Source organism: Nannospalax galili, unplaced genomic scaffold (genome assembly GCF_000622305.1).
Source record: "Nannospalax galili isolate Female #2095 unplaced genomic scaffold, S.galili_v1.0 scaffold706, whole genome shotgun sequence".
NCBI lineage: Eukaryota > Metazoa > Chordata > Mammalia > Rodentia > Spalacidae > Nannospalax > Nannospalax galili.
The window spans coordinates 1,281,519-1,294,556 of record NW_008354694.1 but is presented as its reverse complement, the minus strand read 5'-3'; the positions used below and the strand labels follow the sequence as shown (position 1 = coordinate 1,294,556).

At 49.9% G+C, this 13,038-nt stretch overlaps 1 protein-coding gene across 5 annotated transcripts in view; it reads right to left on the bottom strand.

Moving 5' to 3' along the window:
• Positions 1-376: 376 nt before the first annotated feature.
• Anxa6 (annexin A6) overlaps positions 377-13,038 on the bottom strand; it is a 58,347-nt gene continuing 45,685 nt past the window's right edge. For 4 of the 5 annotated variants that reach the window (XM_017802870.2, XM_008851870.3, XM_029555413.1 and 1 more), the window contains 6 exons: positions 9,301-9,318; positions 8,356-8,449; positions 7,246-7,341; positions 5,233-5,291; positions 3,243-3,365; positions 377-1,006 (listed from right to left, as the gene is read on the bottom strand). In XM_017802870.2, the coding sequence (XP_017658359.1) occupies positions 947-1,006; positions 3,243-3,365; positions 5,233-5,291; positions 7,246-7,341; positions 8,356-8,449; positions 9,301-9,318 (450 nt within the window). In that variant the 3' untranslated portion in view covers positions 377-946. The remainder of the gene's footprint in view (positions 1,007-3,242; positions 3,366-5,232; positions 5,292-7,245; positions 7,342-8,355; positions 8,450-9,300; positions 9,319-13,038) is intronic. The other variant, XM_017802871.2, reaches the window with a different exon arrangement.

The following is a 13,038-nucleotide window of genomic DNA, read 5'->3' as shown; positions in this document are numbered from 1 at the left end:
GCACTGATTTGGCTAGCCTGGTTGGCCAGTGAGCCCCAGGGATCCCTGTCTCTGAACCCCCAGCACTGGGGTTACAGACATATGCCCCGCACCGGGCTTTTTATATGGGTGCTGAGAATCCAAACACAGGTCCTCATGCTTACACAGTAGGCTCATTCCAGGGCCGGGGTTACAAGGGCATGCCACCGTGCCCGGCTTTTCCGTATGGGTTCTGGGGACTGAACTCAGGTCTCATGCTTGTGTGGCAAGCACTTTACTGACTGAACTATCTCCCCAGGCCCATTTCTTCCTTCCTTGAATGATGAAATTCAAGCGGATGAGTTGCAGGTTCAGTCTAGGAAGTCAGTGTTAGAAGGGAAGATTTTTGTGGTCTAACACCTATAATGTAGATAATAAAAGAGGCTGGAGAAGGGAAGGGAAGAGCCTGAGGTCAGAACTCAAGGGCAAAATGAAACCTGGCTCAGTATTTTAGCAGAATTACTGGTGATGGTGGGGGAAAATCACCAGTCTACCAAATTCATCTAACCTGCAACACGCCAACACACTCACCTGGCACCAGCTACTACAGCCCACCGTTTCAAGCACACATGACTGACTCATTTTGCAGATAGAGGCTTGGTATGTTTTGGGATCTGACAAAGCTCAAACCAGGGGTTGTGGTGAGGGATGGAGGCCTGGGAGGGCTGAGGAGGAGGTGAAAGGGGAGTGGAGGTGAAGTAGATGGGACTATGGCAACGGTTCTCCAGCCACTCAGCCATGAGCAGGAGGGACAGAAGGAGGGACCGCCAGGGACCCTCAAGAGCGGGAAGGCGCCCCAGCTGAAGAAGGCAGCCCAGCCTGCCCCTCCCTCCTCCCTCCTGGTTTCTGGAGCTGGAACAACAGCTTGGTCGGGGGGCTGGGGCCGTTGGCCACTGCTTGGCAGAGGGACCCACCAAAGCTGGTGGCCCTAGTCTTCGCCACCGCAGAGAGCCAGCAAGGCCTTCAGGAAGTCTCCGGAGGTGTCACCCTGGGGCAGAGAGAAGGTGAGGTGAATGGAAAGAACTCTGGTCTCCTTGCCTCCTAGTGGCAATCAGCCTAGATACCACCCTCAGCATCTCAGCCACTTCCCCAACATATGTGTGACTGTCGGGAAGATGTGTGGCTCTTCACCTTCTGGGATCCACAGGGCTGTGAGCGGCACTTCCTCACTTCCTTTCAGGAGCGGTTTTCTACCACCATGCTAGCTCCTCCTGTCCAGCCAGCATCGCCTTCCCTCAGGAGGTCCTGAGTCGGGGATCCTCCCTCAGGAGGCCGAGCACACTCCTCCCCCCTGTAGTTCCCCAGCACTTTATAGAAGCCCTGACACGGTCAAGTGACCCTCATCTGAGAAAGCGCCACTGCGAAGCCGGCCCAGGCCAGCACTGGGAAACCTGAGTGCCACTGCTCCTGAGGGGCTGTCTGTCCGTAGTCAGGCTGGGGAGGCCAGACTTCCACCCCGTGGAGCAATTCTTTTAGAAGGGGATCCTATCATTCATAATTGTTTTCGTTTGCTTGTTTTTGACAAGGTCTTATGTAGCACACGTTAGCCTCTAACTCATCATGTAGCTGAGGATGTCCTTGATTTGCCTCAACCTCCAGAGTGCTGTAATTACACTACGCCTGGCTACCTTGACAACTCTGGGCTGAGAATACAGCTCAGTGGTAGAGTGCTTGACAACTCTGGGCTGAGAATACAGCTCAGTGGTAGAGTGCTTGCTTGACAACTCTGGGCTGAGAATACAGCTCAGTGGTAGAGTGCTTGCTTGACAACTCTGGGCTGAGAATACAGCTCAGTGGTAGAGTGCTTGCTTGACAACTCTGGGCTGAGAATACAGCTCAGTGGTAGAGTGCTTGCTTGACAACTCTGGGCTGAGAATACAGCTCAGTGGTAGAGTGCTTGCTTGACAACTCTGGGCTGAGAATACAGCTCAGTGGTAGAGTGCTTGCTTGACAACTCTGGGCTGAGAATACAGCTCAGTGGTAGAGTGCTTGCTTGACAACTCTGGGCTGAGAATACAGCTCAGTGGTAGAGTGCTTGCTTGCCTAGGATACTCGAGGCACCAGGTTCAATTCACAGCACCACAAAAAAAAAACAAACAGAAACTCCAAAAGGGGGTCTGGGGATGTGACTCAGTTGGTAGACTGTTTGCCTAGCATACATGAAGTCATGGGTTTGATCCCCAGCACCTTACAAATCAGGTATGGTGGTCCACAGCTGCAATCCCAACAGTTAGGAGCTGGAGGCAGGTGGATGGCAAGTTCAAGTCCAGCTTGGGCTATAGAGTGAATTTAAGGCTAGCCTGGGCACCTTTGAGCCCCTGTGTCAGAATAAAAAAAATAAAAGGGCTGGGGTTCACTGGTACAGTGTTTATCTAGCATGTGCAAGGCCCTATCATCATGGAGCTGAGGATGACCTGGATGTGCCTTAACCTCCAGAGTGCTGTAATTTCACTACTCCTGTCTACCTTGACAGCTCTGGGCTGAGAATACAGCTCAGTGGTAGAGTGCTTGCTTGACAACTCTGGGCTGAGAATACAGCTCAGTGGTAGAGTGCTTGCTTGCCTAGGATACTCGAGGCACCAGGTTCAATTCACAGCACCACAAAAAAAAAACAAACAGAAACTCCAAAAGGGGGTCTGGGGATGTGACTCAGTTGGTAGACTGTTTGCCTAGCATACATGAAGTCATGGGTTTGATCCCCAGCACCTTACAAATCAGGTATGGTGGTCCACAGCTGCAATCCCAACAGTTAGGAGCTGGAGGCTCTATGATGGCAAGTTCAAGTCCAGCTTGGGCTATAGAGTGAATTTAAGGCTAGCCTGGGCAACTTTGAGACCCTGTCTCAGAATAAAAAAAATAAAAGGGCTGGGGTTCACTGGTACAGTGTTTATCTAGCATGTGCAAGGCCCTAGTTTCAATCCCTACTGCTAATAAATAGGTAGATAGATAGATAAATAAATAAATACATATTAAGGTGCATTCTTAAAGTAGGTCAATTTTATGGTATGCAAACTACACTTTAATAAAAAGGAGAAATGGGCTAATGTTCCTAAGTAAGAAATTATGAGTTATGGCCGAGCATGGTGGTACATGCCTTTAAACCCAGCCCTCAAAAACAAAACAAAAAAAGAAATGGTGAGTAATAAGCCTTTGGTTCTGGAACTTATTTTGTCTAAACAACAAAGCAGCTCTCCCTTTGTTTACCAATTCCCTGGTCATCTCACCTCGATGGCTTCGTGCAGCGACTTGTCGTACTTCTCAATGAATTCCCACCGGACATTAAGGAGGTCGATCTCACTCCGGGAGATCATCACCCTGGTGAGAGTCTTCTCATCTGTGCCAGCGCCCTGGTGGAGCCCGGAATGAGGGAGACATGGGAGAGGAAGAGAGTGAGCTAGATCGGGCAAGAAACAACGGGCATCTGCCTGTCTGCTGCTTCTGCCCTCCCAAAACAGGAGGGACATTCCACTGCCCACTTCCACAGTGACAAAGGAACTCCCTGGTGCCAAGGACTGGGAAGACAGAGAGCCTGTGTGGGCTGAGCAAACTCATGTCCAGCTGGAACCTCAGACTGTGTCCTTGGAAACAGTCTTTGCAGTGTTATGGTTTGGCTATGACATATTCTCCCCGAATCCCCTCGTTGGTCCCCGTGACGCTCTGAATGAGAAATGTCCCACAGGCTCATGTATCTGATGGCTTGGTCCCCTGGTGGTGGCACTGTTTGGAAAGGTCATGGAATGTTTAGGGGGTGAAACCTTGCTGGAGGAAGTACATTACTGGGCGGGGGACTTTGAAGGTTTACAGCCTTGCCCCACTTCCTGTTCTCTGTATCTGCTTCCTGTGTGTGATGGAAATGTGATCAGCCAGCTTCTTCCTCCTACCACCATGCCATGCCTTCCCTGACTGTCCGCCATGATGACTCAATCTTTCTGGAACCATCAGCCAAAATCAACTCTTTTCTAAGTTGCTTTTAATTATGGTATTGTATCCAAGCAACAGAAAAGTAACTAATACAGTCCCCAACACAATGGTTTAGAACAGGAGCTTTGGGGATGTGGCTGTCAAGGGCTCTGAGCTCAATGGATTCATCTGCTGCTGCATACACAATCTGATGGTGTTATGGGGAAGGCCTGGCTGGAGGAGTAGTTGGGAATGTGCCTCACAGGCTATGCCTCACACCCAGGTCCTTCCTCCCTCTGCTCCATGACACCAGGAGGTAGGCAACTCTACTCTGCCCCACCCTCCCTGCCTCCCCACAGGTCTAAAAGCAAACGCAGCAGGAGACCATAAGCCTAAATAGATCTTGAAGTTGATTTTCTCAGACGTTGTATGTCAGTGACAGAGAGCTAACGGGTACACCCTTGTAACCAGCTAAGATGAAGTCCCACTGGATTAGCATGGGTCCTAAACCCACTGGTGGCATCTTTCTAAAGAGAGCAGGGACACAGGCACACACACAGAAGGCCACATGAAGATGAAGACAGGGTAGAGTGAGGCTGCTGAAACCAACACACACCAGGGGCTTTCGGCAGCCTCCAAGGCACAGGAGCGAGCATGAGACTGGAGGGAACCAGCCTTGCTGACACCTTGATTTTAGAACCATGAGGGATTAAGTTCTTGTCACCCAATTTGGGGCAACTTGCTACAGAGGTCCTAGGAAACTAACTATGGTTATAGAGGCTCAGGGCTTTGCACACGGTGAGTGTTCAAGCTATAGGTATCATGCCTGGGGACCCAAGGTTGGGGAGGCTCCTTTCCAGTCCCCTGCCTGCCTGGCCCTGTCAGCAGCTGAGACTCCAGGGGCTGGTTGGAGAGGGTGGCCAGCATGGCCTGGGCTTTTGAAGAGGAGCAGGGCTGAGTGCTTGTGACCTTGAATCATCATTTGTTAAGAGCCCTGGTGTCACCTGCTCAACTGAGAGCTCAGTGAGGGCAGTGACTATTTTCCCAGCCTTGTGTCTACAGAGCAAGTTTCTTTTTTTTTTTTAAACCTACATTTGTAAACATTTATTCTCTTGAACTGAAAAAGGCATCATCACATCACACAGCAAAATTACACAGAAATTGAAAATAGGTGCAATGAGTTTTTGAAGTTTTGATAATCAACGAAGCGGGACAAACAGCAGTCTGAAATCCTGATTGGGAGGACAGTGCACATCTGCGTGTGTAGGTATGGGAAAAACAGGAGGGAAAGGAATAAATGGCCAGGTGCCTTACCTTCATGGACTTGTACAGTTTGTCAGCAAAGAACAGAGGTTTGTTCTTGACACTTTGAACTGTAAGGAAGAGGAGAGAGAGGCAGGAAAACTGGTCAGAGCTGCGTGGCCGGACTTCCCCCACCTCCTGCTCCCATCCTGGGTCTGCTAACCTGCCATGCTCAGGGGTGACCCTTGCCTTCCCCACTCCCACTTCATCCTCCTCCTCCTCTCCTCCCTACGTCCAGCTCTCACTCCCTAGCAGGCTGTAGTTCTCCTGCAGTGACGGTGTTTGCAGCTGACCAGTCAGTGGAGGAATGAGTGGGGGTTAAACCCTGCTGGATGCAGAGCTGCCATTTTCAAGTCCATTAAAAACATGTGAGAAGCCGGATGTGGTGGTAAACGCCTTTAATTCCAGCACTTGGGAGGCAGAGGTGGCAGATCTCTGTGAGTTCAAGGCCAGCCTGGTCTACATAGTGAGTTCTAGGACAGCTGGGGCTACAGGGAGACCCTGTCACAAAAAGACCAAAAAAACCAAACCAAACCAAAAAACAAAAACAAAAAAACACTGAGTTGTAGCTGGGCATGGTGGCACACATCTTTAATCCCAGCACTGCAACTCCAGATCTAGATCCAGGGGATACAACACCCTCTTCCAGCACGCACGCGCACACACACACACACACACACACACACACACACACACTCACACCAAAAACAAAAATAAAACATCTGAGTTTTAGATTCCACTCTAGGGACTCATAGAGACATTCTGAGCAGGGGTTTAACACCTTCTGAGCAACCTGAGAACTGGGTAGAAAGGTCCCTCCATGTTCTAGAATTCCTGTAATCAAGATGCATTTTGCACCTGAGGGAGATAATCTGAAGGCCTTCTATCGCCACCTGCTGGCAAGGTAGGGTGTTCACAGGGTGCAGCATATCCTACAGTTAATGAACTGACCAATCTGTGCCTTGCTACTTCTCTGCCTTCACACAGGGAGAAGCTGAGATTCAAAAGGGAAAAAAGACCTTTTCAAGGTCAAGGTCTCAGGGCCACTGACCCAGCTCAGCAGGTTAAGGCACTTGCCACCAAGCCCAATGACCCGAGTTGGATCCTCAGGGCCCACATGGTGGAAGGAGAGAATCGACATGGTACAAGTTGTTCTCTGACCACCACACACGTTACGGCACACTCATGCATGCACACACACACATTCACACACACGATAAATAAAATGTAAAAAACGATGGGGCTGGAAAGATGGCTCAGAGGTTAAGAGGACTGGCTGCTCTTGCAGAGGATCCGGGTTTGGTTCCCAGCACCCACATGGCGGCTAACAACTGTCCATAAACTCCAGTTCCAGGGGATCTAATGTCCTCTTATGGTCTCTGAAGGCATTGCACTCACAGGTACATTTACATACATGCAGGCAAAACACTCATACACATAAAAATATTAAAACCCAAAAGCTCAATGTCAAGATCTCTGAGCTGGGAAGATCACTTAGAGGCAGAAAGCTTGCCTAGAATGCAGGAGGTCATAGGCTCATACCCCAGTCTCACAAAAAAGAGCTCAAATTACACAGCAAAGAGTAACCAGAGTCAGAGGCAGGGAAGAGGAGAGTGCATGCATATGTGGTGTGCGAGCATGCGCCGAGGGTGTATCTAGCATGTGTATACATGTACTCTGTGCCCTGTGAATGCATCTTGCATGTTATGTGTATATTGTCAGTGCCGATGTGTAAAGTGTCTCATGTGTGGTGTGTATGTCTGAACACTCCAGTCCTGCTGAGCACTGTGTCCTCACCTACTGTCCTTCACCGCGGCCCTCCTTCACCCTCCTGGGTCTTCCCCAGGAGGCGGTTTTCTCAGCTTGCCCCACAGCCTGGAACAAGTCCTCAGATGGTCCCCAGCAATTACACCCTTGGCAGGAGTTGATCTCAGGCGGTATTTATTCTCAGTGCTGGCACCATAGAACACTCCTCCAGGGAAGCTGCCCACATTCCCAGCCCTTCCCCTGGCGCCTGCCAGTTACCAATGGCCACAAATGCATCCTTAACATCCCCGGACATCTCCTTCTTGATGACGTGTTCTATGTCATAGTTGGTCATCTTGATGAACTCCTGGAAGACTGGCCAAGAGAAGAGGGGGGAGGTGAGCACCAGCTGGCGGGGGGAGGGTCGCCTGACAAGCTTCCCAAATGATCACAGCAAGGACTGGGCACTGGGAAACACTGGGGTGACAGGCAGGTTCTGACCTCAGGACTGCAGTGGGCTTGGAGCCAAGCCAGGGCCTCCAGGTCTGGCCAATAGCCCCAGGCCTCATCAAGTCCTCTAAATGAGGCTGGGGTGTAAAAGGCACTCTGCCTGCATCACCGGGGGGCTTCCCCTCTCCGCTCCCTCTTCCTCCCTTACAGGTTAGGATGGTGCTTACTATGTAGTATCAACAACGGCACCCAGGAGGCTCCATACGCCCCACACGGGCTGAGTACTTTGTGTATTGTAGGTTTTTTTATTCTGGCAACTGTGAGGTACAGCTGAACCCCCAATTCTCAGATAAGGGGATCAAGGCACAGAAACCCAGTCACTTGCCCAGTCACATGGCTGGTAAGAGGACTGGAATCAAGGCGGTTCGGCACCAAGTCCAAAGCACCTTAGCACTGAATTAGCACCAAGTCCAAAGTACCTTAGCATTGAAGAGCTAAAACAAATGCAAGTGAAACCACAAAGGTCTCAGTGGAAAGGGAACTTTAGGATGGCCTAACATAGGGTTACTGAACACAGTTGTGGGAGCTGCAGGTCAAAGACTTACACATCCCCACCCCTCACTGCCTTGCTCCTGGCAGGCATCACCAATGGATCATGACAGCATGCCTCCAAATCCTTCCTAACACAGCATGCTAGGGTGCTACTCCCAGTGGATTCATCACTGGCTTCTAAGGTGAAATCGGCTTGTCATGCCTTATCCCAGGGGTCCCACTCGCTTCTGTAAGGAGGTGGGAGGGCAAAGCTGACAAAATGCCAGGACTCTGGAGCCACTGACACTCTAGAGGTGGAGGGGGGAACTGGGCACTTGGTTGCCCTTCACAGAGAGCTGGGAGCCTCAGGTCAGACTTGGGGCTCACACTGCCACATAGCAGGCTCACCTCTGCGGAGGTGGGGATAGCTACGGGTGCACAGGACTGTCATGAAGCGCGTCTCCAAGGAAGTTTTGTCTCCGCTGGGAGTGTCGGCTATTTCCTGCAGAGTGCAGTTGGGGCAAAGATTCAGGGGAGGGGGAGACACAAGAAAGAAAGCTGTAGTTATTACCTGCCCTGTCTCTGCTGGGGCTCAGGGCAGGCAATGAGGTTAGATCAGCCATTCGAGGGGCTGAGGGTCATCCCTTCCCTCCTCAGCCCTGGAGCATAGTGGCTGCCCTGTCTCCCCTTGATGTCCTGAGGACCCAGAGATAGGCCTGGTACTAGGCACAGGGACTTGGCACCCTTTTACCCTGCCACCCAAGGATCTCTCTGGGGAACACAGATGCGTGCGTGAGCAAGCAGACATGATCTGGCCAGCTCTCCCCAGCTGGGGTCAAGGACAAACACACTTTACCCTACCACGTAAAGAGGTTCCCACAATTCCCTTAGCCAGCTAACATTCTATTAGTAACCATTTACACTCCCCTTAAAATACTTATTTTAGGGCTAAAAAAAGTGAACCAATTTAAAGGATCATGGCTGGTGACTAGACAGCACAAACAAGGCTGGGAATGCATGGTTAAAGCTTCGGAAACATCTGCCTGCCCTCCCACTCTTTCTGAGATAGTGTATAGCCTACACCGGTCTGGAACTCTATGTAGTCCAGGCTGATCTTAAACTCCTAATCCTCCTGTCTCCACCTCCCAAGTGCTGGCATTACAGGCATGCACCACCATACCTGGCCCTTTTCTAACCAATAGGGTCCTTAAGGGGCCCTGAAGGGGAGAGAGAGAAGCCGTGAAGGAAGCCCCCTAAATTGCTACCGGATCCTGCCTGGCTTGGTCCAGCCCCAGCACAGCAGGACTTGACTCAGAGAGGCTGTTATATCCCCGTGAAGAACAGAACACTCACCAAGATCTCAGCAGCCACCTGAGAGCGGGGAAGGGAGAGAGGAGGGAGAGAGGGAGGCAAGAGTCAGAGGCTGGAGTGGTTGGCCGGAGGACCCTGGAGCCCCAGGGCCTGGCTCAGAGTGGCAGAGGTCCCAAGAGACCTCAGGACCATAGTGAGGGCTAGGGTAAGGTTTCACCTTTCTCTGACCTCTGGACTAGTGTTGGGAGTGGACGACGGCCTGGGAATAATTTTAAAACATGGCTCAGCTAAGGAATGAGAGAAAGACCCCAAAATGGAAACTACACCCTTCACACCCAGTAATCTTGAGTAGACTGCAGGCCCTGGTTGGTTTGTCTGAAAACTAAGAGAAAGCCCCCTTGCCCTCCTACAGTCACAAGGAAGGGGACAGAGGCAGGGGCAGAGTTTTCTGGAAAGACACTATCTCCTTAGCTCCCCAGGACACACACACTGAGGCCTGGGGAGTCGCAGGCATACAGAGGTGGGAAGCGCACATTACAAGTGTTCTTCAGAGCACGTGCACGGTGACCAGGGCTTTTGTGTGGCATGTTGTTGTGACCTGGAGTGTCTGGGAATGAATTCAGCTGGCCTCTGTGTACCGGGCAACCACCTTATTCTCCTGCATTGCCTGAAACCACAACAGTTAACACTTCTTTTTCATGTATATATTTTGAGACAAGGTCTCATTATATAGCTCAAACTGGCCTTGAACTCATGACAATCTTCCTGCCTCAGTCTTTTGAATGCTGGAATTATAGGCAGGTGCTACCATGTCTGAGGTACCATGCAGCTTTTAAAAAGACTAAGACTGAGGTGGACGTGGAGCTCAGTGGAGAGCACTGATCTACGTAATGTACATAGAAAGCACAGATATGCATGCATATTATATAGTGTTCCTTTTATCTAGATTAAAAATACTCATATTTACCAGGAGGTACATAAATTGGGAAGATCTGGGTTATAGTGTTTACCTTTGAGAAGGGGGGATGTGAGCAACTCTGGGATGGCTCCTTTACCACCCTGAAAGTTTATGATCCTATTTCTTCATCATGGAAATATGGTATTTCATTTGATTTAAATGTCAAGCAGGAAGCCTCATGGTTGCCAGGCTGCTCTGGGTTTTAAATACGTTCCAACCACCTAGTGGAATCTTGGGGACATGGTGCTGAGAGCAGAAAGCCAGCCACAAGCAGACGTGTCCTGTATGATCTTCTTACACAGGAGCCAGATTCACAGAGAGAGAAAGCAGGCTGGTGCCTGCTGTGGCAGGGACAGGGAAATGTGCACTCTCTTACACATGGCTTCATAATTTCAGTTTTGCAAAGCGACAAGAGATTTGGAGGGGGATGAAGGTGACGGCTGTGAATGTGAACATACTGGATGTCACTAACCTACAAATAATTAACACATGCTGGGAAGGTCGCTCAGTTGGGGAAAAGCACTCACTGTGAAAGTTTGATGCATTCGATCCCCAGAACCCATGAAAAACACACAACAAAACAAAAAGAAGGGTATTGGTGGCTCACATCTGTGAACCCCGAACTCCCATAGCAAGACGAGCACTGGGAGAATCACCTGGAAGCGTGTGGGGCCGGTTACCTTGGAGTATACAATGTAGAAGCAGAGAGACCCTGCATCGACAAGGTAGAGGGAGAGAAGGAACCCTGAAACTTGTTCTCTGAGGTCTCCACGTGTGCTGTGGTAAACATATGAAGTTGGGTTTGATGGTACAGGTCTGTAACCCCAGCACTCAGGAGGTGGAAGCAGGAGAAACAGGAGTTCAAGGTCACCATGTCAGCGACAGGAGTTTGAGGTCACCCTGGACTATATGTGATCTTGACCCCCCCCAAAAGGGAAGGTTACTTTACATGTATTTTAGCAAAAATTACAAAAATTTTAGAATACCTAGCATTAAGAAAATAAAAATAAGTCAGGCGTGATGGTGCATGCCTTTAATACCAGCATTCAGGAGGCGGAGGCAGGCGGATCTCTGTGAGACCAGCCTGGTCTACATAGTGAGTTCCACACCAGCTGGGGCTGTAGGGAAACCCTGTCTCAAAAAGACAAAAAAAGAAAAAAAAAATAGAGGGAGGAATACTTGTAAAAAAATTAAAGAGCCGGGCGTGGTGGTGCACGCCTTTAATCCCAGCATTTGGGAGGCAGGGGCAGGCGGATTTTTGTGAGTTCGAGGCCAGCCTGGTCTACATAGTGAGTTCCAGGACAGCTGGGGTTACAGGGAGACCCCGTCTCAAAAAGACCAAAAAAAAAAAAAAAGAAAGAAAGAAAAGCAGTCGATGGCACTGAAATTATACTCAACTCAAAGCTTCTCCTTATTAGCTTATCTATTCCACGCAGATGGTAATCTGGGTGGTTCTCAAAGGATTAAAGACAGCTATCACACAACCCAGCTTTCTGCCCCACACATACTTTCTTGTACCCGAAACTAGTACATAGGGCTTAGCGCTGCATTATTCCCGAGACGGGTGAAGCGGGCTGGGATGTGGCTCAGTTGGCAGAGTGCTTGCCTAGCATGCAGGAAGCTCTGCGTTCAGTCCCCAGGACTGTATAAACTGGGTACAGTAGTGCATGCCTGTAACCCCTCCCAGCACTCAGGAGACAGAAGCAGGAGGCTCCTGCCTTTCTTGGCTACATAAGGAGTTTGAGGCCAAAATGAAAACATGTGAAAGAACCCAAATGTCCTCCAGGCGAGCGGATAAACAGAAGAGGTGCGTCTGCACAACAGAGCACTCGGAACATGTATATATGCTGCCAAGTGGGCGATCCTTGAAAACACTGCGCTAAGTGAGAGAAGAGAGTTACGAAGGCCACACACACCCGACAGACATGAAATGTCTAAATTAGGCAAGTCTAGAGAGGCAGAAAGCAGATCAGAGGTTGCCTGGTCGGAGTGTTGGGAGGAAATGAGGAGAGACTGTTCATGTGTAGGGCTGCTTCGGGGGGTGTGAGACTTTTACTTACCTACTTATTTTGATTTTTATTCTATGTGTATGAATTTTTTTTGCCTGCATCTGTGTAAGTGCACCTGTGTCGTGCGATGCCCGCAGAAGCTAGAAGAGGGCATCAGAACTAGAGTTACAGATGGTTGTCAGCAACCATGTGGTTTCTGGGAACTGAACGCAGGTCTTCTGCAAGAGCAACCAGTGCTCTTAACTGATGAGCCATCACTCCAGCTCCCTTTTCTTCCTTTCTAAAAATTATGTTTACTTATTTATTGTGTGAGGGGAGTTTGGCAAACACATCAAGGTGCATGTGTGTAGACATCAGAAGACAGCTTCTACCATGTGGGTCTCAGGGACTGAACTCAGGACCTGAGGCTTGGCAGCAAGGGCGTTTTAACCTGCTGAGCCATTTGCTGGCAAACCATACCCCTTTTTACTGTGTGTCTACAATACTTACGGCATCTACATTACTTATTGCTAAGGGAGTTTGGCAAACACATCAAGGTGCATGTGTGTAGACATCAGAAGACAGCTTCTACCATGTGGGTCTCAGGGACTGAACTCAGGACCTGAGGCTTGGCAGCAAGGGCGTTTTAACCTGCTGAGCCATTTGCTGGCAAACCATACCCCTTTTTACTGTGTGTCTACAATACTTACGGCATCTACATTACTTATTGCTAAGTGTGCTGGATAGCTTTAGTGCCAACTTGACACACCTGGGTGGAGGGAGCCTCAATTGGGGAATTGCCTCCATAGGACTGGCCTGTGGCCATGTCTGTGG